The sequence below is a fragment of the Nicotiana sylvestris genome, chromosome 5 (assembly GCF_000393655.2).
Source record: "Nicotiana sylvestris chromosome 5, ASM39365v2, whole genome shotgun sequence".
NCBI classification, from domain to species: Eukaryota; Viridiplantae; Streptophyta; class Magnoliopsida; order Solanales; family Solanaceae; genus Nicotiana; species Nicotiana sylvestris.
Genome location: NC_091061.1, coordinates 42,700,131 through 42,726,977, shown reverse-complemented (window position 1 = coordinate 42,726,977; position 26,847 = coordinate 42,700,131). Strand labels below are relative to the sequence as shown.

Below are 26,847 nucleotides of genomic sequence, written 5' to 3'. Positions count from 1 at the left end.
GTTTGAGTGTGCAAACCTTGTTATCTTTTATCATTCAATGAAATGAAATCTCCATTTCTTCATCATTCCTGATGGTTTTCCGTTTTGTTTTTCTTTTCTTTTCTATACAGTTCTTTTTACGTTGGTTCTAATGACATGGTATGCATGAGGAATCCTCAGCCCAGTCTTAAACATCAATCTGATTTTGAAATAATAATTCAAGAAGTAGAATGTGATGACGAATCAGAATATGATGAGGATGAGACTTTTGAAGAGATTAGTAAGGAATTAAATCACTTTGAAGGAAGACTCAAACCCAACCTGAATGATACAGAAGCCATCAATTTAGGGGACGCAGATAATATCAGAGACACTAAAATAAGCGTCCACCTTGAACCAAAGATCAGGGAAGAGATAATTAAAGCACTGATTGAATACAAAGATATTTTGCATGGTCATATGATGACATGCCAGGTTTGAGCACTGATTTGGTGGTCCACAAATTACCCACTAACCCGGCATTCCCTCCTGTCAAGCAAAAATTGAGAAAGTTCAAAACTGATATGAGTGTGAAGATTAAGGAAGAAATCACCAAGCAGTTAGACGCAAAGGTCATTCGGGTCACACGATATCCCATTTGGTTAGCTAATGTTGTGCCAGTACCAAAGAAGGACGGCAAGATCAAAGTATGTGTTGATTACCACAATCTCAACAAAGCAAGTCCAAAGGATAATTTCCCACTACCCAATATCCATATTTTGATAGATAATTGCGCCAAGCGTGAAATTGGATCTTTTGTGGATTGCTATACAGGGTATCATCAGATTTTAATGGATGAAGAAGATGCGGAAAAGGCGGAATTCATCACGCCATGGGGAACTTATTGCTACCGAGTAATGCCATTTGGTTTGAAAAACGCTGGGGCAACTTACATGAGGGCAATGACTACTGTGTTCCATGATATGATACACAAGGAGATTGAGGTATACGTAGATGATGTAATCATAAAGTTGAAGCAGCAGGCCGACCACGTCGGAGATTTGAGGAAATATTTCTAGAGGCTTCGCAGGTACAACCTCAAACTTAACCCTGCCAAGTGCGCATTTGGTGTTCCATCCAGAAAATTGTTGGGATTCATAGTCAGTCGTCGAGGCATTGAGTTGGACCCATCAAAGATCAAATCTATCCAAGAATTGCCGCCTCCGAGGAACAAGATTGAGGTGATGAGTCTGTTAGGGAGGTTGAACTACATCAGCAGGTTTATTGCTCAGCTCACGATAACTTGTGAGCCTATTTTCAAGTTGCTGAAGAAGGATGTTGCGGTCAAGTGGACTGATGAGTGTCAAGAAGCATTTGATAAGATAAAAGGATATTTGTCAAACCCACCTGTGATGGTTCCACCAGAACCAGGGAGACCTTTGATTCTTTACTTGACAGTCCTGGAAAATTCATTTGGTTGTGTATTGGGTCAGCATGACATCACTGGCTGGAAGGAACAGTCCATCTACTATATTAGCAAGAAGTTCACGGCTTATGAGGTTAAGTACACTCACCTGGAAAGGACATGTTGCGCCCTAACTTGGGTAGCACAAAAATTGAAACATTATTTGTCATCCTACACTACTTACCTCATTTCGCGCTTGGATCTGTTGAAGTATATCTTTCAAAAGCCTATGCCCATAGGAAGACTTGCGAAGTGGTAGATTTTGCTCATGGAGTTTGACATCATCTATGTGACTCGGACCGCGATGAAATCCCAAGCATTGGCCGATCATTTGGCCGAGAACCCGGTCGATGAAGAGTACGAGCCATTGAGAACTTATTTTCCCGATGAAGAGGTGATGCATATCGACAAACTGGAGTAGATTGAAAAACCAGGTTGGAAACTTTTCTTTGATGGGGCTGCCAACATGAAAGGAGTTGGAATAAGAGCTGTGCTTATTTCTGAAATAGGGCATCACTATCCTGTTACGGCTCAACTTCGTTTCTATTGTACCAATAATATGGCTGAGTATGAGGCATGCATTTTGGGTTTAAGGCTAGCTGCAAACAGGGATGTCCAGGAAGTCTTGGTCTTGGGAGACTCGGATCTTCTGGTGCACCAGATTCAAGGAGAATGGGAAACATGTGATTTAAAGCTCATACCATACCGACAATGTTTGCCTGATCTTTGTCAACGGTTTCGATCAGTAGAGTTCAGGCATATTCCAAGGGTCCATAATGAGGTGGCCGATGCTTTGGCTACCTTGGAATCAATGTTGCACCATCCGGACAAAGCTTATGTCGATCCTCTACATATTCAAGTCCGAGATCAGCATGCTTACTGTAACATGGTGGAAGAAGCTTGATGGTGAACTATGGTTCCATGATATCAGGGAGTACATCAGAATGGGGGTATATCCGGTGCAAGCCATGGGGAATCAAAAGAGAACAATTCGACGGTTGGCAAGTGGATTTGTCTTCAGTGGAGGAGTTTTGTATGAAAGAACACCAGACCTTGGATTGTTAAGATGCATAGATGCTAGACAAGCTACGACTGTCATGTCCGAGGTACATTCGGGAGTCTACGGACCACATATGAGCGGATATGTGTTGGCGAAAAAAATTATCTGAGCAGGTTATTATTGGCTCACCATGGAGCGAGATTGTATCAGTTTTGTGCGCAAATGTCATCAGTGCCAGATACACGGAGATTTGATTCATTCTCCACCAATGGAATTGCACACAATGTCAGCACCATGACCCTTCGTTGCTTGGGGCATGGATGTCATTGGACCAATTGAGCCAGTAGCATCCAACGGGCACATTTTCATTCTGGTAGCCATTGATTATTTCACCAAGTGGGTTGAGGCTAAAACTTTCAAGTCTGTAACCAAGAAAGCAGTGGTTGATTTTGTTCACTCAAATATCATCTGTCGATTTGGAATCCCAAAGGTGATCATCACGGATAATGGTGCTAATCTTAGCAGTAATTTGATGAAAGAGGTATGTCAGCAGTTTAAGATTGCACATCGCAATTCTACCCCATATCGTCCCAAGGAGAATGGATTAGTCGAGGTAGCCAACAAAAACATAAAGAAGATACTTCGGAAAATGATAGAAGTTTCCAGGCAATGCATTAAAAATTACCATTTGCGTTGCTAGGTTATCGCACTACTGTCCGTACTTTAGTAGGTGCAACTCCTTATTTGTTGGTATATGGCACTGAAGTAGTGATACCTGCGGAAGTTGAAATCCCGTCCCTTCGCATTGTCGCTGAGACTGAGATTGATGATGATGAGTGGGTCAAAACCCGTTTGGAGCAGTTGAGTTTGATTGATGAAAAAAGATTGGCAGCAGTGTGTCATGGCCAGTTATATCAAAAGAGAATGGCGAGAGCGTACAACGAAAAGGTGCGTTCTCGAAAGTTTGAAGTGGGTCAGCAAGTATTAAAGCGCATCCTTCCACACTAGGCCGAAGCGAAGGGCAAGTTCGCCCCAAATTGGCAAGGGCCGTTCATTGTTACAAAAGTGTTGTCCGATAGTGCTTTGTATATAACAGATATCGAAGGCAAATGTGTAGACATGGCTATCAATTCTGATGCAGTCAAGAGATATTATGTATGATTTTTTTGGTTCAATTGTTGATTGTTTGTACTTGGCATTGTTTCGAAGATTGGAATGACGAAGGCAATTTGTTCTGCTATCTAAACACTCTACCCTTTGTTTCCCCTTTTGAGCCTTATTTATTTTATTTCATACCCCTATTTTAGAATCAATAACGAAAAGGGGAGAAAAGAAAGAAAAGAAAAAGAAAAAAAAAAGAAAAGAAGCGAAAAGAGAAAATACAAGAAAATAAAGAAATTCAGGTGTGAACTACGTTTGACCTGATTCCTGTTAAAGATACGCAGGCAGCCTCACGGCTCGGTCATATCATATCAAAATAAAAATAAAAGTTTCCCAGCAAAGTCGCCAGAGCTGTCACACCTCCTTTTTACCACTCTCGGAAGGTTATAAGGGAGTTTTTTCCAATTAAAGTGACAATCGAAACGAGATTATTTATTTAAGAATCAGAGTCGCCACTTGGGATAATTTATAGTGTCCCAAGTCACCGGTTTAAATTCCAAATTGAGGAAAGATTGACTCTGTTTTACAGTCCGCGAACATAGAAATCCGGGTAAGAAATTTTGTTAACTCAGGAGAAGGTGTTAGGCATTCTCGAGTTCCGTGGTTCTAGCACAGTCGCTCAACTGTTATTATTGGCCTATTTATATGATTTTAAAACATGTTTTAACCTATGATTCAATTTTAACTTTATAACCGCTTTTATTTAATTATTTTTAGGAAAGATTCAACGTCATCTAAAACACGTCTTGAACCATGTCACATAAATACACCTGCGGTCCACGACACATTTTATCTAACATTGTTGAGATTTGGATTTGGGTCACATAAATGCACACCCGAGTTTAGGAAAGTAATTTAAGTTACGCGCCTAAAGTAACTACGCCTTTTTCAATTATTTTCCTAATCTTTTAGATTGTTGTGAGGCATAAGTTATGGAAATTATTGTGGAAGAAATAAAGTAAATTAGTTGTGGGAATGTTGGCCAGCTTGTGACCTTATTGACGTATGGGCCACTTTCAATTTTATTATTCTTGGGTCAGGAAGAATTTTTTGGGCCCATAATTTGCTTAAAAAAAGTCTGGTTTAATACTTTACTCTATTCCAAATAACCGAATGGTACAAATGCATTTTATGATACCAAACCCCAAACCTTTATCTTAAAATTCAAAAGTTTATCACAGATTCATCATGATCCCCTTAAAAGTGTTAACAAACAGAAAATAACTTTTTTTAAAAAAATAATTTACGCAAAAATTACGAACAGGAAAAAAGGAAGAAAGAAAAATTGAATGAAAATAAAATAATAATAAAAGATAAAAAAAACTCAAAAATCAGTACCTATTTACAAGTAAATTTCGCTCATATTCTTGCGGCAAAAAGAAATTATGATTTCAATTTAGCAAAACTTAAGACACTTTCGAAGGCTTATCATAAGAAGAACTAAATAATCAAGCCCATATATATAGCATAATAAAAGAAACTCAATCCTCTTCCCACATGTTACAAAAATCAAAGTCATATATTTATATATTTAAGAATAGAACTAAAAACAATACAGTGGGAAAAACAACCTTAATAGCGGTTGCCGAGAAGAAAATCGAATCAAAACAACAAAAACGGTTGATGAAACGGGGTTGTGAGCAAGAACTTCGAACGACCTTGAACCTGCCGAAAAACTCGAATCTCGGTTGAGCAGAAGACCGAATTGCTGCTCATACTTGGAAAGTTTTGGGGCTGTTTTTGAGGTGTTGTTTCACTGCGTTTTCAGACTATTTCGGGGAGCTTTAGTGGCCAGCTTTCATGGTTGTTCTTGTTGTATTTTTCAGCTATTTATTGAGGAAGAAAGGCTATTTTTTTAGGTGAAGTTTTGGAGCTAGACTATTGCGTTTTTATGGAGCTTAAAAAGACAAGCTATGACATCCATGAATGCATTTTCATGAAATTTTTGTGAGCTACTTCTATTGGTGAAAGATGTGGGTCTTTTGGAGGAGAAAAGATGATCTTACATGGTGAAATATGGTTGTCCTAGGGATAGAGCTGGAGGAGCTACGACTGTTTTTATCCAAAGAAGAAGAAGACACTCACCCTCTTTCTTTTTAGTTTTTTTTTTCCTGATATGAGCCCTTTCTTTTTCTGTTTTGTTCCCCTGAGATTTTTGGCATTTTTTCTCCCTTTCTTCTGTGTGTGCATGTGTTATATATAACGGAAAAAACTTAGAAAAGAAAGATTCCCCCAGCTCTAATTTTTGTCCTCATTCCCCTTCCCCCATGTGCCAAAAAATGTGAATGGGAATTAAAAGGGGTGCATGTGAGTTTGTTATTGGGACTGGATAAGAAAGCATCTTTTGGCAAGTTGCACAATTTATTATCTCTTGTTCTTTAATTTTTTTTTTCCTTTTTTTTTCAGATTTTCTTTTATTCTAAAGATGAATTAAAAATAGCTTTATAAAGATACTAGTATATTTAAGATAGTAAAAAATGTTTAGAGAAGACACATAACTACTATATTAATGAAATTTAAATACTACTCAATATATACTAAAATGTAAAATATTTTTTGATCTTTTTCTTCTTATCTTTTTTTTTTGGAAAATAACATGCCAAGACTATTTTGTATTTTTTTTTTTCAAAATATCAACTAGCTAGGATAAGGGAAAATTTGTAGTTTTTCTTTTTTAAAATAAAATAAGGTAAAGAGAGCGATACTATACCTAAACTAAATATTTATGCTAAAATATGAAAAATCCTGGGGAGGGTCAAAAATCACATGTCTACAAGACCCACGGTCATGCTTGACACCAACGTATAGATACTCGTCACCATGCCTATGCGTCGTACTTAACAAGAAGCAAGTAGCAAATATGACTCAACTCCTAATCCCTCAAGCTAGAGTTAGACCAAACACTTACCTAGATGCCTTGAACACCACTCAAATCTCAATTATAGCTTTACTCCTCGATTCCACCACCAATCCGCTCGAATCTAATCACAAGTTACTTAATTACATCAATAAGTGCTAAATGAATCAATCCCAATGCATGAAAAATGAGTTTTCTAAGGTTTTACCCAAAAGTCAAAAATCACCCCCGGGCCCACGTGGTCGAAACCCGAGATTCGGACCAAAACACGATTACCCATTCCCCCACGAATCCAAATATATAACTTATTTTGAAATCGGATCTCAAATTGAGGTCCAAATCCCCAACTTTAGAAAAACCTAGGTTCTACCCAAAACACCTAATTTCCCCCATGAAAATCTTTGATTTGAAGTTGAAATCATGTTAAAAGATGTTAAGGAGTGAAGAAAATGAGTTAGAAATCACTTACCAACGTTTTGGAGAAGAAAAGTTGTTTGAAAAATCATCTCTTATGTTTTTTTTTTGGGTTTTGAAAAGTGAAAAATAACTGAAATTCCCGTTTATTTATAACCCTCTCAGACCCCTAGTGCGGACCGCATCAAATGGACCGCGGCCGCACTAGCGTACCTGAAGACCTGCAGTTCAGCACCCTGTGCGGACCGCACAAGGCCGACTGTGGCCGCACAACCTCCACCGCGGACCGCACAAAGGCGACCGCGACCGCGCTGGCCCCTCCGCGGTCGCACGCGATTTCTCGCAGACCGCACTAGAGGGTTCAGAGACTGCAACTTCCTGAACCTGCAACACCTGACTTTCTAAGCCTAAGGCATCCCGGAACCTACTCGAAACTCACCTGAACCCTCGAAACTCCAACACAAGTATACACACAGCCTCAAAAAATCCTACGGACATATTCGTGTAATCAAATTGCCAAAATAACATCACGAGCATCGAATTAAACCTCGAGATCAATGATATTTCTCAAAACTCTTTTAAACATCAAGTTTCTCAATTAAGGTCCGGATCGCGTCAAGCAATGTCCGTTTTCAACCAAATTTCACAGGAATGACTCAAGTCATATATAAGACCTGTACCGGGCACCGGAACCAAAATACGGGCCCGATACCATTGCTTTCTAATCAGTTTTCATTTCAAATTTCCTTAAACAATTTCTGAAAATAATTTCACTTAAAAATTCATTTCGCGGACTTGGGACCTCGAAATTCGATTCCGAGCATACGCCCAAGTCCCATATTTTCCTATGGACCCTCCAAGATCGTTGAATCACGGATCCGGGTCCGTTTACCCAAAATATTGACCGAAGTCAAATTTATTTATTTTAACATCAAAACTTAGCATTTTTCACAGAGTTTCATATTAATCTTTCCGGCTACACACTCAGACTGTGCACGTAAATCGAGGCGACTCTAATGAGGTTTTCAAGGCCTCGGAGACGCAAAAATCAACTGAAAGCAAGTGATGACCCTTTGGGTCGTCACAATTACCATGCAGTCGGATTCGTTCAAAAACACTTACCTAGATGCCTTGAACACCACTCAAATCTCAATTATAGCTTTACTCCTCGATTCCACCACCAATCCGCTCGAATCTAATCACAAGTTACTTAATTACATCAATAAGTGCTAAATGAATCAATCCCAATGCATGAAAAATGAGTTTTCTAAGGTTTTACCCAAAAGTCAAAAATCACCCCCGGGCCCACGTGGTCGAAACCCGAGATTCGGACCAAAACACGATTACCCATTCCCCCACGAATCCAAATATATAACTTATTTTGAAATCGGATCTCAAATTGAGGTCCAAATCCCCAACTTTAGAAAAACCTAGGTTCTACCCAAAACACCTAATTTCCCCCATGAAAATCTTTGATTTGAAGTTGAAATCATGTTAAAAGATGTTAAGGAGTGAAGAAAATGAGTTAGAAATCACTTACCAACGTTTTGGAGAAGAAAAGTTGTTTGAAAAATCATCTCTTATGTTTTTTTTTTGGGTTTTGAAAAGTGAAAAATAACTGAAATTCCCGTTTATTTATAACCCTCTCAGACCCCTAGTGCGGACCGCATCAAATGGACCGCGGCCGCACTAGCGTACCTGAAGACCTGCAGTTCAGCACCCTGTGCGGACCGCACAAGGCCGACTGTGGCCGCACAACCTCCACCGCGGACCGCACAAAGGCGACCGCGACCGCGCTGGCCCCTCCGCGGTCGCACGCGATTTCTCGCAGACCGCACTAGAGGGTTCAGAGACTGCAACTTCCTGAACCTGCAACACCTGACTTTCTAAGCCTAAGGCATCCCGGAACCTACTCGAAACTCACCTGAACCCTCGAAACTCCAACACAAGTATACACACAGCCTCAAAAAATCCTACGGACATATTCGTGTAATCAAATTGCCAAAATAACATCACGAGCATCGAATTAAACCTCGAGATCAATGATATTTCTCAAAACTCTTTTAAACATCAAGTTTCTCAATTAAGGTCCGGATCGCGTCAAGCAATGTCCGTTTTCAACCAAATTTCACAGGAATGACTCAAGTCATATATAAGACCTGTACCGGGCACCGGAACCAAAATACGGGCCCGATACCATTGCTTTCTAATCAGTTTTCATTTCAAATTTCCTTAAACAATTTCTGAAAATAATTTCACTTAAAAATTCATTTCGCGGACTTGGGACCTCGAAATTCGATTCCGAGCATACGCCCAAGTCCCATATTTTCCTATGGACCCTCCAAGATCGTTGAATCACGGATCCGGGTCCGTTTACCCAAAATATTGACCGAAGTCAAATTTATTTATTTTAACATCAAAACTTAGCATTTTTCACAGAGTTTCATATTAATCTTTCCGACTACACACTCAGACTGTGCACGTAAATCGAGGCGACTCTAATGAGGTTTTCAAGGCCTCGGAGACGCAAAAATCAACTGAAAGCAAGTGATGACCCTTTGGGTCGTCACAATTACCATGCAGTCGGATTCGTTCAAAGGTAGTTAATGCAGTTCCTTCAACTGGTGAATCACCATGTACTTTGAGTCAATAAAAAAAAGTGAATCGAACTCCTGTCATTGGTAAATCACCACGTACTCTGAGTCGATCAAAAGAAGCGAATCGAACTCATGTCATTGGTGAATCACCACGTAGTTGAAATCAATCAAAAGAACCGAATCGAACTCCCTTTATTGGCGAATCATCTCATACCCAGAGTTGTTCTACCTGTTCTACATCTGACTTTGATGACAATGAATTACTTGAGACAATATGTTCTGTAAGTTTTGATCTGAAGTTTTTTGATTTTGTTTTTGTAAAAGTACAACATGTTTTTTAGCTGAATTTTTCTTCTATATCTGAATTTTTGTTGTGTATCTATTCTAGAGGTTAACAACGGAGGTTCAAAGGCATGCAGAAAAAGAAAGAAGCACGATTGTGAACGAAGTTTTTGATAAGTTTAAAAAGGAGGAGCGATATGCTATTGTGGATGCGGTTTTTGTAAAAGTGAAGGTAAGCTAATTTATAGAGAAGTCTTTTTATTTCTGGTGATGTTATTCAAATTAATCATTGTTAGTAATTTTTTTTCTAGGAATATTTCGATGAGAAGTTTGAACAGTTGTTTACGATTGTCAACAAATCAAATGGAATGGACGATGGCAATTTTGATTTGAGTAACCATCGAGAATATGATAGGATGAACGACTGTTACGAACATCTATCGGCTTTTGAAGGCGATCAACATGTTCAAGAACAAGTTGAAGAGGAACATTCCAGTGCTGATAGATTGAGCAGAGATGGAAATGATGAAGCACAGTTATCAATTGAGAATATTGGAAGCAAGCAAGGTGCAGATAATCAAGTTGTTGAGACTGAAGAACATACTGCTCATGATGCATTGCGTAAAGTCACAGATTATAATGCTACACATAAGGAAGCGGCTATTGAAGGCGATGAACATGTTCAACAACAAGGTGGAGAGGAACAATCAAGTGTTTGTAGACAGAGTAAAGATGAAAATGATGAAGAGTTAACAATCAAGAAAGGTACAGATGATCAAGTTGTTGGCACTGAAAAACATGCACCGAGTTGTGCTTTGGAAAGTGATATTGGAAAAGGCAATTTGTTTGGCGATGGAGATCAAGTACCTGTTTGTACTTTAGAACTGAAAGCGAGTGATGTGTCTAGCACTATTGGGAAAGACGATCGGTATACAGGATTACTAGCTATTTGCAAAGAACTTCTAGGTGGTGATACACAGGAAATTGTTACTACATGTACAACGTGTGAAGTTTATAATATTTCAATGATACCTTAGATAGGAGCTGAAGTTTTGTTTCATGTGTTTGTTTTTTTGTAAAAACTACAACATGTTTTTTTGCTGAATGTTTTGGTTTGTAACTGGTGAACTTCAGCTCTAGAGCTGAAGTTTTTATTTTTGTAACTGTCGAACTTCAGCTCTAGAGCTGAAGTTTTTATTTGTGACTAGCTAACTTCAGCCTTCTTAGAGTTGAAGTTTTAACTGTTTTTTTATAATATCTTATAGTGAAATTTTCACTACATGTATAAATTTTTTCTATGTTCTATATATAGAAAAACTAGTTGATTTATTCCCCTTCTTTATGAATATGCAGCGGAAGTTGAAACTAGTTGTGCCTCAATTGACACAACTCAAAAACTCTCTGATGATGCTGAATTGAATGAAGGTAGAGTTGAGAAAAACCTTCCAGAGAATACTCCAATGCTCCTCGATGTTGGTTCACAATTGAATGAAGCTGGAAATGATGATATCGACAAAGGCATGCAACCTGGGGAAACCACAATGGAAGACAAATGTCAAGGTATTCTATAGATCATGAATTTATTATATTTGATCGAAGTATATTTTTTACAGTTTGAAATTTTACATACTTTATTTTATTTTTTATGTTTTTGAATGATTTTTCAGAAAGACTTGAGGCAGCTCAAAAAGAATTTGGTGAGCTTATGCAGCTATATGAAAAAGGAGAAATACATATATTCACACATGTTGCCTCACAGACAGGTGTGAAGTGTGTTGGTATTATTTTATAAAATTTAGTCAGTATTATTTAATTTTTTTTTTTTGCATGAAGATACATGATCTGTTGAGATGCAAACGCTATCTGTGTTGCAGCACTTAGACCAAGTAGTTAGTTTCTGCAATTCGATTACAATCTATTTTTTTTGCCTAATGTGTGTTTTCTATCAGTTTTATTTATGTTTATATTTTCCTTGCTTTTGCAGATCTCATCTGATGCATCGGAACTTCTTCCAAAACCTAAGAGAAGGAAGATTTCCAATTCTCCTATGTGTGATACCAGTGACTAATTCAGAAGGTAATTCTGCTGTTGTTGTTGTTCGTGAAGAGACACAAGAACGTCGTGAACAGCAGGGAGTTGGTCAAGCATCTGCCACGATGGTTGTAGTTTTTCCCCCTGCTGTTGAACAGCAGCAGTTAGTTGTGACGGAACAACAGGAAGAGCAAGCAAAAGGAAAACCAGATAAAAAAGGGAAAAGGATTCGTATGGAGAGTATTTGGTTGAGATCTCCTTACGTAGTTCATAAACGAAAGGAAAGGGGGCAAGATTGGAAAGTAGGAAAGAATATACGAAGGTGTCCCTTCCATTATATTAATCATGATAGTGGATTGATGCAAAGATTTACAGAGTGGTTGAAAATGGATGCCGGTGAATATGATTCCAATCCATTCATATTAGCTGGAATTGATATTCGAAACATTCTTTACCGAGCTTATGGATCCTAAATCTAATCTTGCAGATGAAGTAAGTTATTAAATTTGTTTTTTGAATTGGTTTTCAACTGTATTTCCCAAAACTTCACCTTATTTTTTATAGTAAAGTTTTTGTACTGTAATTTCGAAAACTTCAGCTTTATTCATACTAAAATGCTGAATTTTTTTAGCTTATTTGCTAAAAATTCAGCCTAACCGTGCTGAAGTTTTTGACATGCATTTTCTAGTTCTTTTTTCAAAACTTTTAAATCAAACATGCTGAAGTTTTTTAGATTATTTTCTAACACTTCAAACTAAATATGCTTAAGTTTTTGTCATGTTGTTTGTAGTTTTTTCACATGTTATCATTTGTTGTTGTTCATTTGCAGCATATGGATGTGGGCATATATTACTTGCACAAAAAATATTGCTATCACCTTCCAGCTTATCCAAAATCAAGATTTGCAGTAACAGATTTAATTTTTGATCAGTATATGACTAAGCTGGCTGATATTCATCCTTTAGAAGAACAGATGGATAAAATTAGAAAAAGGAAGCAAAAGAGAATGGAGGATCAAAAAAAGAGCAAATCAAAGAGAAAGAGGATATCCAAACAACAGGCTCAAGAATAAGAAGAAGAAGCAGTTATTCGGCCACTTACGGACTTTAGTTGGTTTGAGGAAGAATCAACAAATGAAAAGGTGGCCAACTACGTAAAAGGCCTCGACCTTTCCTGTGGTATCTCATGGGCATCTACCAGAAAAGTATTCTTTCCATTTTGACTTAAGCCAATGATGGGCCAGAGATCTACGCACTACTTTTTTGGAATTCTGGACTTTAAAGATAAAATTATATATGTGTATGATTCCATGGGCAGTGTAACATATGAGCGTGCGGTTGAACATGTCAGAAATTATGCCCGGTTGATCCCACACTATCTCAAATACTTGGAATTTGGGGCACACAATAAATTTTATGAGGCTAGTCCTGTGGAAAAATTTCAAATTAAGTGAATGGTCTCACCGCAGCAGACTAACAAGTACGTGTTTCGCATATGTTTTACCATGCATCTTATGTTTATTATATTTTGTCCTTGTGTTAACTATTTTTTATGTTCTTTTTGTAGTGTTGATTGTGGTGTATTTGCTCTTAAGTTAATTGATATGCGGTTGAATAAAAAAGATGTCTTCAATTTCGATCAAAGTCAGTCATTGACCTTCAGGAGAGAATTGGCTGCCAATCTTTGGGCTCATGGAAAGTGGAAAAAAGATAGCGGCTATGAAACTCCAGAAGAACAACAAGGACATGATTATGGAGATTTTGAAGAGACTGTGTGTGAATTTTTTGATTAGAGGATTGGTTGCACATAATTTGTATTTTGTGAATATACATTAAGTATTTTTTTATTTCACTTTTGTTCATACAACTATGTTTGTGTCTTTTATTATGAATTTTAAGTACATTTTTGTTGAAAAACCTTAAGCATGAAGTAAATGACTTCTGGTTTTTTAGCTGAAGTTTTGGTTAAAAGTCATAACAAAAGTGTCGATTATAGGACAAAAACTTCAGCTTATCAAATGTTGAAGTTTTTATAAATACACTAAAAAACTTCAGCACGTTGGGCTGAAGTTTTTTTGAAAAAGCTGTAGGAAAAAACTATTGAATCCAACACAAAAACTTCAGCTTATCAAGAGCTGAAGTTTTTAAAAATACACTAAAAAACTTCAGCACATTGGGCTGAAGTTTTTTGAAAAAGCTTTACGACAAAAACTATTGAATCCAACACAAAAACTTCAGCTTATCAAATGCTGAAGTTTTTAGAAATATACTAAAAAATTTCAGCACATTGGGCTGAAGTTTTTTGAAAAAGCTGTACAAAAAAACTATTGAATCTAGCACAAAAACTTCAACTTATCAAGAGCTGAAGTTTTTAGAAATACACTAAAAACCTTCAGCATATTGGGCTGAAGTTTTTTTGAAAAAGCTCTACGAAAAACTATTGAATGCAACACAAAAACTTCAGCTTATCAAGAGCTGAAGTCTTTAGAAATACACTACAAAACTTCAGTACATTGGGCTGAAGTTTTTTGAAAAAACTTTACGACAAAAACTTTAGCATGTTTTGGTATTTTTTTACTTTGATATTTATCTTTTTTGCATTTTCTAGCTACTTTTTGTCATTTATCACCTATATCACCTACTTTTTGTGGCCTTATTTTTTACTATTTTTTATTGCATTTACCAACTACTAGCATTTACCTCTTACTTGTTTTGCCTGCTACTTATCTTCTTACATTCAATTTCTCTGAACAAAAAACAGTTAACAATCTCTTCAGCATTTATAGATATTAAATTGATTAGGTGTGCTCTTTGGCTATATTAATGATCTCTTCACTTGAAAATTTTCATAGTCATCCATAGACTTCTATCATATTTCTTTAAATTTATATTCAAAGAAAAACAAGAAAATGTTGGCATATACATGCTTATTGGGTGTAGCAGGGAGTTTATGGGAAGCAAAGATAATGAAGGAAAAGTCTAAATACTTCATATGTGAAGGAGAGTGGCCAGATCAAACACTCGAGCTCCAGGACAATTTGCTCTTTTTACTAGTTGATAAATCTAAGTTTTAGTAAAATTATCCCGGGGATCGAGTATTTGATGTGGCCACTCTCCGTCACATATGAAATTTTTTGGACTTCTCTTCATTATCTTTGCTTCCCACGAATTCCCTGCTGCACACCAGTAAGCATGTCTTTGCCAATATTTTCTTATTTTTTTCTTATGAAAGAAGACGAGAATTGCTAAAAAAAATTATAGTACTAAACTTTGTCAACTTGTGTCTGACAGAAAACGCTTTGGTGGAATTAAATTTGGTGAAATAGAGGGTGACTGTCTTATAGCTCATGGTGTTGCAGCGAATTTGCATGAACGCTTTTTCACACTTAGTAAGTCCTCCCAGATGCACATATGTGAAAAATGCAATAATATGGCAAATGTAATTCAGAGGTCCGTACAAGATGGTAAAGAAAGGTGCTCGTATTGCAGCTTTTGTGAATCAGTTGAAGACATAGTGAAGGTTCATGGAGTTTTGTTAAGAAACCCAAGAAAAGCAACTAGGACATGTGGAGAATATGAAGACACACTGTCAATTTTTTGCGTAGAGAATAACTTGTAAAAAAACTAATTTTTTCTTCTTTTTTTTCAAGGATGTAAGCGAAAACAAAATTGGATTGTGTAAATATACATTATTTTGTGTGATTTATGTGATGTCCTTTAAATTTTTGTTCTATTCGCATTACAGTTTTTTAGTATACTTGGATTGATTCAAATATGCTAAACTTCAGTATGAAGTAAATAACTTCTGCTTTATAAGCTGAAGCTTTGGTTAAAAGTCATAACAAAAGTGTCAAATGTAGGACAAAAACTTAAGCTTTTTCTGCGTAAGTTAATTGAAAAAGCTTTACGACAAAAAATATCGAGTCCAGGACAAAAACTTCAGTTTATCAAGTGCTGAACATTTTAGAAATGAACTAAATAACTTCAACACATGCAGTTGATGTTATTTGAAAAAGCTTTACGACAAAAACTATCGAGTCCAGGAGAAAAACTTCAGCTCATCAAGTACTGAAGTTTTCATAAATGAACTAACTAACTTCAGCATATTGAGCTGAAGTTTTTGAAAAAGCATTTACAACAAAACTATGGAATGCACGATGAAAAACTTCAGTTTATTATGTGCTGAAGTTTTAGAAATGAACTAAATAACTTCAGTACATTGGGCTGAAGTTTTTGAAAAAGCTTATGACAAAAACTTCAGCATGTTTTGGTATTTTTTTAAGTTGATACTTATCTTTTTTGCATTTACTATCTACTTTTTGTCTTTTGTCACCTACTTTATTTTTCATTTAAATTTTTTTGACCATATAGTAAATGATCCGAAAGTTATTTTCAGGCTGAAGTTATTTTTTTACTATAGAAAAATTGTGGGCTTATTAGGGCTGAAGTTATATTTCTTTTTGCATTTACCACATACTTGTTTTACTACATATTTATCTTGTTTCATTTAATTTCTCTGAACGTAAAACAGTAAAAACACCTGAAAAGTTACTTTTACATTTATAGATATTTAATTGAATAGGTGAACTCTTTGTCTATATTAACAATCTCTTCACTTGAAAATTTCATAGTCATTCATAGACTTCCATCATATTTCTTTAAATTTATATTCATCCATAGTTTTTGTTAAAGAAAGAATGTCTGGTGGAAGCAGAAGTAGGAAACCTAATTTTGATGAAATCATGCCGAAGTGGGAGACTTTGAAGTGTGAATGGTACAATAGCAAACCGATGACTAATCTTATGCTTTTGTGGGATCAAATAAAGGTTGATTGGGAGAGAATCAGACCAAAACTCTTTGCCAATGAATCATTCCAGAACAGGCTTAACCTGGAGCGTAGTTGTGGAGGTTATTTAACCTCATTCGACAAGGTTGTGCAACAGTTTCATAGTTTTCAGTTTCCCACCGGAACGACTATTCCAAGCTGCAAAACAACCTGAAGACTTTTCTTCCTCTTATGGACAGAGTAATCATCGAACAAAGTCAGTTGCGTGATGAATTCGACAAGTTGAAGATTGATATCCTTGGATTCAGTGGTCTTTTGCCCGATAGTTATCTCTGATACTGATGATGATGAGATACTTAGAGAAATTGAAGAGTACTGTGATGATGATGATGATGATAATGATGATGGTGGTGGTGGTGGTGGTGATGGTGGTGATGATTGTTTGTGTTTGTTATCCTTTTTTTATGTTTTAATCCTGTGCTTTTTTGTTTACTTCATCCCAGAGAGCTGAAGTTTTTAGGTTCATTTTGTATAACTTCAGCCCAGAGAGCTGATGTTTTTGTTTGTACTTTGTGTGTTGTTCTCATCTCTTTTTGTATCAATGTAATTCTCATACTCTTTCTTCTTAGCTTTATATTGCATTATCCTTGTTATTTATTGGTATTTGCTTTATACTTCTTAGTTGATTTTTATGTTTAGTTTTTGTAATTCTTTTTCATATTTTTATGTTGTGATTTTTTTGTGATGAATATGCTGAAGTTATTAAGTTCATTTTCTATAACTTCATCTTAGAGATGCTGAAGATTTTGTTCGTACATGCCTTTCTTTTGTGTGTTGTACGCGTATGTGTGTCTGAGTGTGTGTATGTGTGTGTGTGTGTTAAGGATATGTATTTCACATACTGTAACCTGAAGTTTTTTCTCGCAGAAGTCATTGTGTACTTTTTAAAAATGCAACCAAACCTGTTAGCATGCGCAACAAAAATGAGTGATTTGTACTTTAGTAGTATATAAAATAGTCCAATAGCTTCTTCTTTTTATTCCTATGAAAAAAATCACATTTCAAATATGTCATACAATAATGAAAGTCTAAATTCAGACCAAGGATTATTGAAGGTTGGAGTACTTTTCAGTGTGTTTCTTTGAATATGGATGAGGTGCTAGAGAAGACAAGCAAGTTGTTCTATTATGCCCAACTTGTTTACATCGACTGCACTTGGTAGATTTTAATGGTACTGATTCAGTCACAGGTATATACCTCTTCTTTTGTCTTCTTCCTTGTAAAATCTCTACATTGGGAGGTTTTGTGATCTCAGATTATACATTTTGTGGTATATCCCATGATTTTTGATCTCCCACGGTATTCACATGTCCTTCATATGTTTTCAACCATGTTTCCTTTGAATACCAATTTGAGCAGTAATCAGATTTCTGCAGATATCTCTTATTAATAGCAGCAATTGCATGTGGACAGGGCAATTCATCAAGTTGGAATTCCAGGCAGTTACAAGTTCTCTTCTTTAAGTCCACAATGAACTCGATTCCTTCACTTTTTATTCTAAACAACATTGAATCAAGGTTGAACACCAAACAAGGAATAAAAAATTAAGACAAACTATATTAGTGTATTGTTGCTTCAAAAAGAAAAAGTATGAATTTTTTTAAATGTAAGCAGTAAATCACTGCAACAGATATAAAAAGCTGAAGTTAATAAATATACTCACAAACATTTTACAAGCCAAGTCCATCTTCTTAGTCATCTCTTCTTCTGCACATATTGATACTCTGTGAAAAGTTTCATTTGCCTTTTTTCTCCGTTCGTAAAACCACTCTCCCAACTTTTCTTGGATGAAATCTAACATTCTTAAAATAGGCAGTTCTCTCCCTTTTAGTAAAACGGAATTCATTGATTCTACCATGTTGGTTGTTAGCATATCATAACGTCGCCGTGGGAACCACGATCGAGCCCATCTCTCTGGAAGCTCTTCCATTATGTAATTGTATGTTTTCTTGTCAATACTTTTGAGTTGGGACATGATTAAAATCTTCACGTTTGTATGACCTTGCAGCACTTGGAAAAAGATTTATTACCGTGGCTTTTGCATGTCTTTGCTTTAAATTTTTCTCAAAGTGATAGAGGCAGATACTATGGTGAGCTTCAGGAAAAACTTTTCTAATCCCATTTGCAATTGATTGGTTTCTATCTGACAAGAAAACCAATTCACGACAGATTTGAATTGCTTTTCTCATTTCCCCGAAGAACCAAATGTATGCCTCATTGTTTTCTGATTCTACTACACTAAAACATAGAGGAAAGATTTGATTGTTTGCATCCTTTGATACAGCAACAAATAGAACACCATGATATTTGGACTTTAAAAACGTTGCATCTACTGCAATAACGGGTCTACAGTAGGACCAACCAGCTACTGATGTCGCAGAAGCAAAGAACATGTAAGCAAATTTGTACAGTGAAACACAAAAAAATAAATCATAAGGTGTGAAGTTTTTCAAATAGGAACATTTGAAACTTCAGGCTAATGGTTAGTATTGTTTTGCTTACCTATTCTGCACATCTCTTTTTATGCTTGTGTACGTTCCTGGATTTTTGCACACCATCATGTGTAGGTATGAAGGAAGAATTTGGTAGTTCTCTTTAAGTGTTCCCCTTATGCAAGCAACAGCTTTTTGAACAGCACGCCATACCTTGTGATAACCAATGTCGATTCCAAATTTCTTTTTCATTTCATTTTCTACAAAGGCTGGTGTAACCTCTATCTTTTTGTCTTGAACATGTTCTACAATTTGTTCACTTATAAAATTTGATGTAACATGCTTCTGATCTGATTTTCTTGCATCAACCGAGCATTCATGGATGTTATGATATTTTATCACCCTGAATAGTGTGGAACTTTTTATTCTGGTAGCACGTACATTCCAACCACATTTGTCTATGATGCATTTCAGCCCATATCTCTTTGAACATGATCTAACAGCAGTGAATTCAACTTTCTGGTTTATCTCCAAGCTGCAGAAAAATTTTGTCATATTTTGTTTGTTCTCAAAAATTGATCCAACTCTTACTTCCTCAGGCAACGCATCATGCCTAAGTATTTTACATGGTGGAGATTCTTTCAGCTTTCTCCTCACTCTTTTTCTTGATTTCTGAGAAGCACAAGAACTTTCAGCAATTTCTTCAATTCTATCTGATGTTATCGGTATAAGCTCCATGTTTACTTCATCATTGTTGTTGCTTATCGTTGCAGAAGATAACAAAAAGCTTTGTTGGATTGTGTGTTGGTTGTCAATTTGCATTATTAGTTGTCCTTCTTCTTCTTGTTGTCATCGACAAACTGGTTTGAATTTATTGGAGGAGGGGGTAATTGTTGCAGCATTATATTCTAAAGCAGTTGTAATGTTAGAAGGTTGTTGCGCGTTGTCTACTTCCATTATTGGTTGTCCTACTTCATATTGATAATCAGCAAAAGGTTCTGATTCTATCGCATATGCAAGAGATTGTTTGAATGCTGCAGATTCTGAAGGTTGTATTTTTCGATGATGAAATGGCAATTCTTGTAGGGTGAATCAGTTGTAAGCAAATGTATACAGGTACTGAGTTCTTCATCAGAAGTTACAAGCATTCCTTTGCTTGTATTTAGTTTGATATCAAACCATACTTTTAGTGTATATCTGGTTGAGTCAATATTTGCAACTTCACTTATTTTCTTCAGGAAAGTATTGAATGATGTGTGCTTATTAAGTAGAACAAGTTTTGTATCATGATCCAAGTATTTGAAATTAGGAGTCCAACTCCCATTAAAAACTTATAACAACGCAAATCGAACTCATTCTGCAGATTCATGTTTAATGGCAAGTATTAGGAAAGTGAACAGAAGAATTTTTAGGCATCTTCTGCCGAATTTTTTTGGAAAAAGATGTATGACATAATTAATGAATCGTGCACAGAAAACTTCAGCGTATTAAGTGCAGAAGTTTTTAGAAATAAGCTTAATAACTTCAGCATATCAGCTGAAGTTTTTTTTGAAAAAGTTGTATGACAGGGATTCATGAATGCAGGGAAAAAAACTTCAGCTCCTTAAGTGCTGAAGTTTTTAGAAATGAACTAAATAACTTCAGCACATTGGGTTGAAGTTTTAGCAAATGAATTCAACAAACTTGAGCATGTTTCAGCATTAATTGCATAGTATACAGGAGTAACCTACACAATTAAAGTAGTAATTATATTTGTGTTGGGGGTATGTGTTAGTGTAATAATTACATTCCTATCACATTCATGTACGCTTTTCATTAGACAACGTTTAAAATTCCTCTTTGCTTTTTCATATACCATGCAGAAGTTTTTTCCCCTATATAAGCACGTTATTCCTTGTGAGTTTATTCACTCAAACACATATATTTTAGCAGACATAAAATACAAAAAGGAGAAAAATAGATGCTGTCATCAGGCAAATAGTAGAAGAAATCAAGCAAGACATTATAGAGGCTTTTGAGCTGAAATTGGATGAGCTCATAGAGAAGTACGACAGCAAGTTGGAAGAAATTAAAAACAAGCTTGATACGCTTGTGATGTATGCAAGATTTTATAATCTTGTTGATGAAGATGCTCGTCCATCTGGTAGTGACGATGACGATGATGATGATATGGACAATTAGTTTTTCTTTTTGTTATTTATGATATTTTGTTATTTATGTAATTTAATTTATCTTTTTTGATGTTTAATGAAATATTCAGTTTTTATTTTAAGTTTTTTTCTGCGTTTCTTTAATATTAATTCTATTCAAACTCGAAAAATAGCAGAGGAAATGAACTATATAACTTCAGTAGGAATTAACAAAAACTAATCTGAATATTAAGTATTTTTTGGTATGAAGTTTTTTTCAAAAAATCATAATAAAATACACAGTGCTTGATGAAAACTTCAAGCATGAACTAAAAATTCTTTTTAAACTTAGAAAATAACAGAACAATTAACAAAAACTTATCCGAAAATTACATATTACACGAGAAAATATTAAGCATTTTTAGCAGATGAACTAAAAAAACTTCAGCATAAAAAAAATTATATCAAAAATGTTTTACATATTCCTGAAAACATAAGCATTTTTTGGTATGAAGTTTTTTCAAAAAATGATAATAAAATACATAGTGTGGGAGGAAAACTTCAGTTCCATTAGCTGAAGTTTTTACAGATTAACTAAAGAAGTGCTGAAGTTTTTTGTGCAATATGAAATTTTAATTGATGTTTTATTTTTTTTACCCAGTGTATTAGGAAAACTTCAGCTTCTCCTGCTGAAGTTTTCAAATATTAACTAAAAAACTTCAGCACTTATGCCGAAGTTTTTTGTGCATTATGAAATTTTAATTTATGTTTTATTTTTTTTACCTAGTGTAATAGGCAAACTTCAGCTTTTAAATATTAACAAAAAAACTTCAGCACCTATACTGAAGTTTTTTGTGCATAGGTGTTTTAAATATTAAAACACTCATATATTGTTTTAATATAATTTTTTCTTCGTTGTGTTATTTGCCAGCTCGTTTTGCTGAATTTTTTAGATATGAACTAAATAACTGTCAGATTAGAATGTTAGAATTCATCGTCAAACAGATTTAGAAAGCAAATTCAGCATATCAGTGAAGTTCGTCAAACAACTTCAATCGATCAATCAGAAAACATATAATTCAAAAACTATTTTGAATTCTGGAGATAAATTTGAATACTTACAATGTATTTGAATTTGAATTTGGAATTTGAATCTGGTTGCGAGAGGCGATCTTAGGAGAAACGGACTGATGGAGGAGATACGGAGGAGATTTGGAATTTGAATCTGGGTATGCTTGATGCAACTTTTATATGTTTTGGAAGGGGTATAATGGCCATATTATTACAGATTTTTTGTTAGTTGGTTACAAAATCAATAGTTTTTAAAAATAGGATATAGGTTAAAAGGTGGCATAAAAATAGGGTACGGCTGCAAATCGCCCTAAATAGTATACAAAGAGCAGTTAGACCAATATCGCAGTTTGAAAAGTAAGTAGATTTATAAATATAATACATGACAATACTCTTCCAAAAGAAAGGGCTTGACCATACTGACTGTCACAATCGCAACACCTTTTGTTTTCCACTATAACTAAAACTTCGACAGATATGTATCTTGTTAAAACACGAACATACCAAAATAGCTTGCGAAAAATGATTAAAGTAAATGATAAATTTTATGTAAATTAAGTGGCTTAAGATCATATCACAGAAGTAGATATATAAAGAAAGGCATTTCTGACAGCTTGTGTACTTTGACAGTGTAAGTGATATTTACATTATCATGTCACCGTTACTTGTTATAGTGACAATCTGTCTTATTTTAAATTTTAAAAATCTCATATTTGAAGGTGGTTTACCTGCATATATCACTTGTGATTTGATGGTGTAAAAATTTCTTTACGCTCAGACGGTGTATACAACCTAAACTCTAGTGCTTTTGTTAAATGCAACCAGAACAAAGCAGCTGCGAATAACATGCTTTATGCCTATGAATAACATTGCTGCAAGCAATTACACAGAGAACAAAATATCCAACTATTTTTAAATTATGTCCGCCGTTAATGGGCTAAAAATTTTCTGTAATAGAAAAATCCAACTATTTTTAAAGATAAAATCTTATGTGGATTGAATTAAAGAGCGGCTTCAAAAAATTCAACAGTTTATATTGAAGAAACCTATAAAAATAATCAAACAAATCATAAAATGTAGAAGGATTGAAGAAAAAAGAGAAAATGTAAAGTTGATATCTTTTAGCTCCCACAACTCTGATTTGCGCTGTTGTTTTCCTCCCAAAATGGCTGTGATAATCCTCAAAAACGAAACACATATGAGCTTTATTTATAAATTCTTGATAACAAATATATTTCTTGACTGACCTGAACCTCCTAAACCTGGTACCATACGTATGAGAGGAAATAGTACACATATGAGAAGATGAAAAATTCTAGCCAAAAGGCTTTGGGTCTATATATTTAGTTATTAGCCTCTAAGTAATATTGATTCCAGACAAAAAGAAAAGTAATATATATTTGATAGGCACACAAAAGGAAGTACTATTATGAATTGGTTTGTGTTAGTTATCAATATAGAGAGACAAAATATTTCCCTTTTCCCTCCTTAGAGCGAGTCTGAGGGATTAAGCAGGTGGGAATTAATCCAAGCCTTTGAAAATTCCTGTTATAAAGCCTAACTTTATGCTTATCTTGCCATTTACCCCCATGTGATATAAAAAGCCAATTAAATCATCCTAATTCACTTTTGTCTCAAAAACAAAAAAATGGAAGATGATAAGCGAGGAATTCTACCAAATGTGGCTATTAAAAGAAGTTCAGAAAGCAATTCAAATATCACCATACAAACAACTCCTATAACAACAACCTCTACATTTACAACCAATTGTACCAACATCAAGACCGAAAACAACAACAATAACAAGTGTAGTAATAGTAGTAATAACAACAATACTAGTAAAGAACAGGATCGGTTCCTTCCAATAGCGAATGTGGGACGAATCATGAAGAAAGTCATCACAGGAAATGGAAAAATTTCAAAAGATGCAAAGGAAACGGTCCAAGAATGCGTGTCAGAGTTCATTAGCTTCGTTACAGGAGAAGCATCAGACAAATGCCAACGCGAAAAGAGGAAGACGATTAATGGCGATGACATTATATGGGCTATCGGAGTCCTTGGATTCGACGAATATGTGAACCCATTAAAGCAATATCTTAACAAGTACAGAGAACTTGAAGGTGAAAAACTAAATGTTCCTAATAAGCAGCAGCAGCAGCAGCAACAACAACAACAGCAACAGCTACATGATCACGCGCATTCGCCTAGTTTGCCTAATTACAACAGCGTATATAATTCTCCCTCAGGTCTTGGTTTGCCTCAACCTTCATTTGTGTCAACAGATCAATCGTTTCCGTTGCCATTGATTTCACAGAATTCAATTCAATCCCAATTATCTCAACAAGAGCAGCAGATTGACTCTGTTGGACATTGGTAAAAAAAAATGAATAGTTTTGATCATTATACGTAATTTATCTTTTTTTTTCTTTTGGTATTTTCCTCCTTTCATTTGAAAATTTTTGTAACGCAAAATGATATAGGATGAGCATATATACTGTTATATTACATTGAAATTCTTGAACGGCTTATATATGATTTAATTAGGATAGTTTAGGATTTAGCACGTCGTGTTATTTATCTCGTGCATATAACATCTCATGCACACACGCAGAGAAGCATGTTTTGTTTAGCTAGAAACATATAACGTCTAATTTGGTTGATCTAAATTCTTTTGAAATGCTGTATATATATACATATATACACACACACACTCTTCCCTCATGTTTTGCATATTTGAGCTTTGAGCTTGTGGATGGTAACTATGGAGTCCCTTATGATTGTCTTTAGCAATGCATAGCGTTAATAGACGTTACTTGTTAATTCAACTCTGTCATTCTTTATGAACCGTACATGAAGATCATATATTTTGTTAATTATTTCTTCATTTTTTATTCAAAATTGATTGGTCATTCTAAGACCTCCAAAAAGAATGTACTATCTTTAATCTTGTGTGTTTATGGTTTTGTGCCAAAATCTTACATGTGAGATGCCTTGGAGGAAAGAAAGGTGATTATCAGGGGACAGATTTACTGCTCAATTTATGTTGCACATGAACCCATGGTCGTTTTACCAAATTAGGTATTTTACGTATATATTTTCTAGAAATGATCTAATATTATTTGTTGGACGTTATGCTCCAAAAAAACTGAATGCTGCACTTGGTTGAAGGCTGGGTTATTTATTAAGAATTTGGTGCACTAGAAAGAATTCCTATTGTCTACAAATCGTGGCTTATTCTTAGCTTGTTGGTGTTCTGCAGGAAACTTCAGTTTTTGAGATGGTTTTGGGCTCTTAATTATCATTTCTTGCAAAGATTAATTTCCTCTTCCAACCATATATATATAGGCGTGTGAATTTATTTGAAATCCAGCTTTCGGCACTCCTGAAACTATAGTTATTTAAGTAGTAGCTTCATCCTATAGTTGCTTTGAATAACTCATAGTATAGAAAATTTATTTGGACACTTACGGCTTGTTTGGACGGTTGTTACTTATTGTATTATATCGTATTGTTACTTTAAATATCATGTTTATTTTGGTTGTTACTTAAATTTTATTATATCGTATTGTTAAATCCGTCGTTACGTAACGACGAAATGCGCCACTTTATATAACGACCGATTTCATGTGGTTGATGTTAACCAAAAGATGGGATTTCGGTCAAAGCTTTAATTTAGAAGAACTCGGGTTACTGATAATCAAAAGAATATATGAAAGAAAGTAATTTGGCTAGCAATAATATAATCAGAAGAAAAACAAGTAAATCAATATATCCAGATAGTATTTCGTGCCCCTACAATTGATCAGTTATCTCCCTTTTATAGCTATTTGGGAGATATGCGTTTTGCACTTGTCATAATTAGGCTATTATGAGTAATTAAAGACATTGAATACTACGTTACACAATCATTGTATTTAATACAAATTCTCTAACGTATTCAGTATTTCATGTTCATTAAATACTATATTTGTACTCTCATATATTGTCAGATTCATTCCCCTTGATTCCTGGACCTAAATGACTTAAATAGGTACGAGCGCCGAGTCCCTTGAATATCTTCCCGTGCCTCTTCCTTTGCCTTTGCTCGTATCTGTTGCAACTCGTGTCTCTTTGCCAGCTGTAACTCTTTGACTAGTCTACGTGTCTTGACACGTCATCTTTATTCCACTTTAATATGTAAACTCAATTTTTCCAATACTGATAGTCCCCCCACTTGCCACTTATTCATCAGTTGAATATTTGGGAAGTGGATTTCATTAAAACGAGAATTTTTGTCACCATTAATGCTATGACAAAATTGACGCTTCAATTGTCACTTCCATTTAATGCTCTTCATACGTGTCACCTTTTCATTAGTTCTGCAGTTTTGCAGCCATTTCTAAGGCTTTTTCACAGCTTCACTATTCATGAAGCGTCAGTTATCATTATTATGGTACTTCCATCATTACACTTTTTCCTTCAGTGGTTGCTTATCAGTATAAATATAATTTCTTTCTTTGTCTTTTCCACATAAAGTTTACTGAATATTCAATCTCTCAATTCTCTGTTTGCTTCTTCATCGTATCATCCTCCTTCGTCATGTTTTATTCAAATTCTAACCCTAGA

At 35.3% G+C, this 26,847-nt stretch overlaps 2 protein-coding genes across 2 annotated transcripts; one reads left to right on the top strand and one right to left on the bottom strand.

Annotated features, from left to right (window-relative positions):
• Positions 1–18,562: 18,562 nt before the first annotated feature.
• Positions 18,563–19,780, bottom strand: LOC138868560 (uncharacterized). The gene is made up of 2 exons (XM_070146118.1): positions 19,113–19,780; positions 18,563–18,956 (listed from the first exon to the last, which is right to left on the bottom strand). Exons 1-2 carry the CDS (start codon positions 19,778–19,780, stop codon positions 18,563–18,565), a joined length of 1,062 nt encoding a protein of 353 aa, XP_070002219.1.
• Positions 19,781–23,851: 4,071 nt separating this feature from the next.
• LOC104244906 (nuclear transcription factor Y subunit B-7) lies at positions 23,852–25,715 on the top strand. Its single transcript, XM_009800426.2, has 2 exons — positions 23,852–24,615; positions 25,502–25,715. Exons 1-2 carry the CDS (start codon positions 23,891–23,893, stop codon positions 25,593–25,595), a joined length of 819 nt encoding a protein of 272 aa, XP_009798728.1. The 5' UTR covers positions 23,852–23,890; the 3' UTR covers positions 25,596–25,715.
• The last annotated feature ends 1,132 nt before the right edge of the window (positions 25,716–26,847 follow it).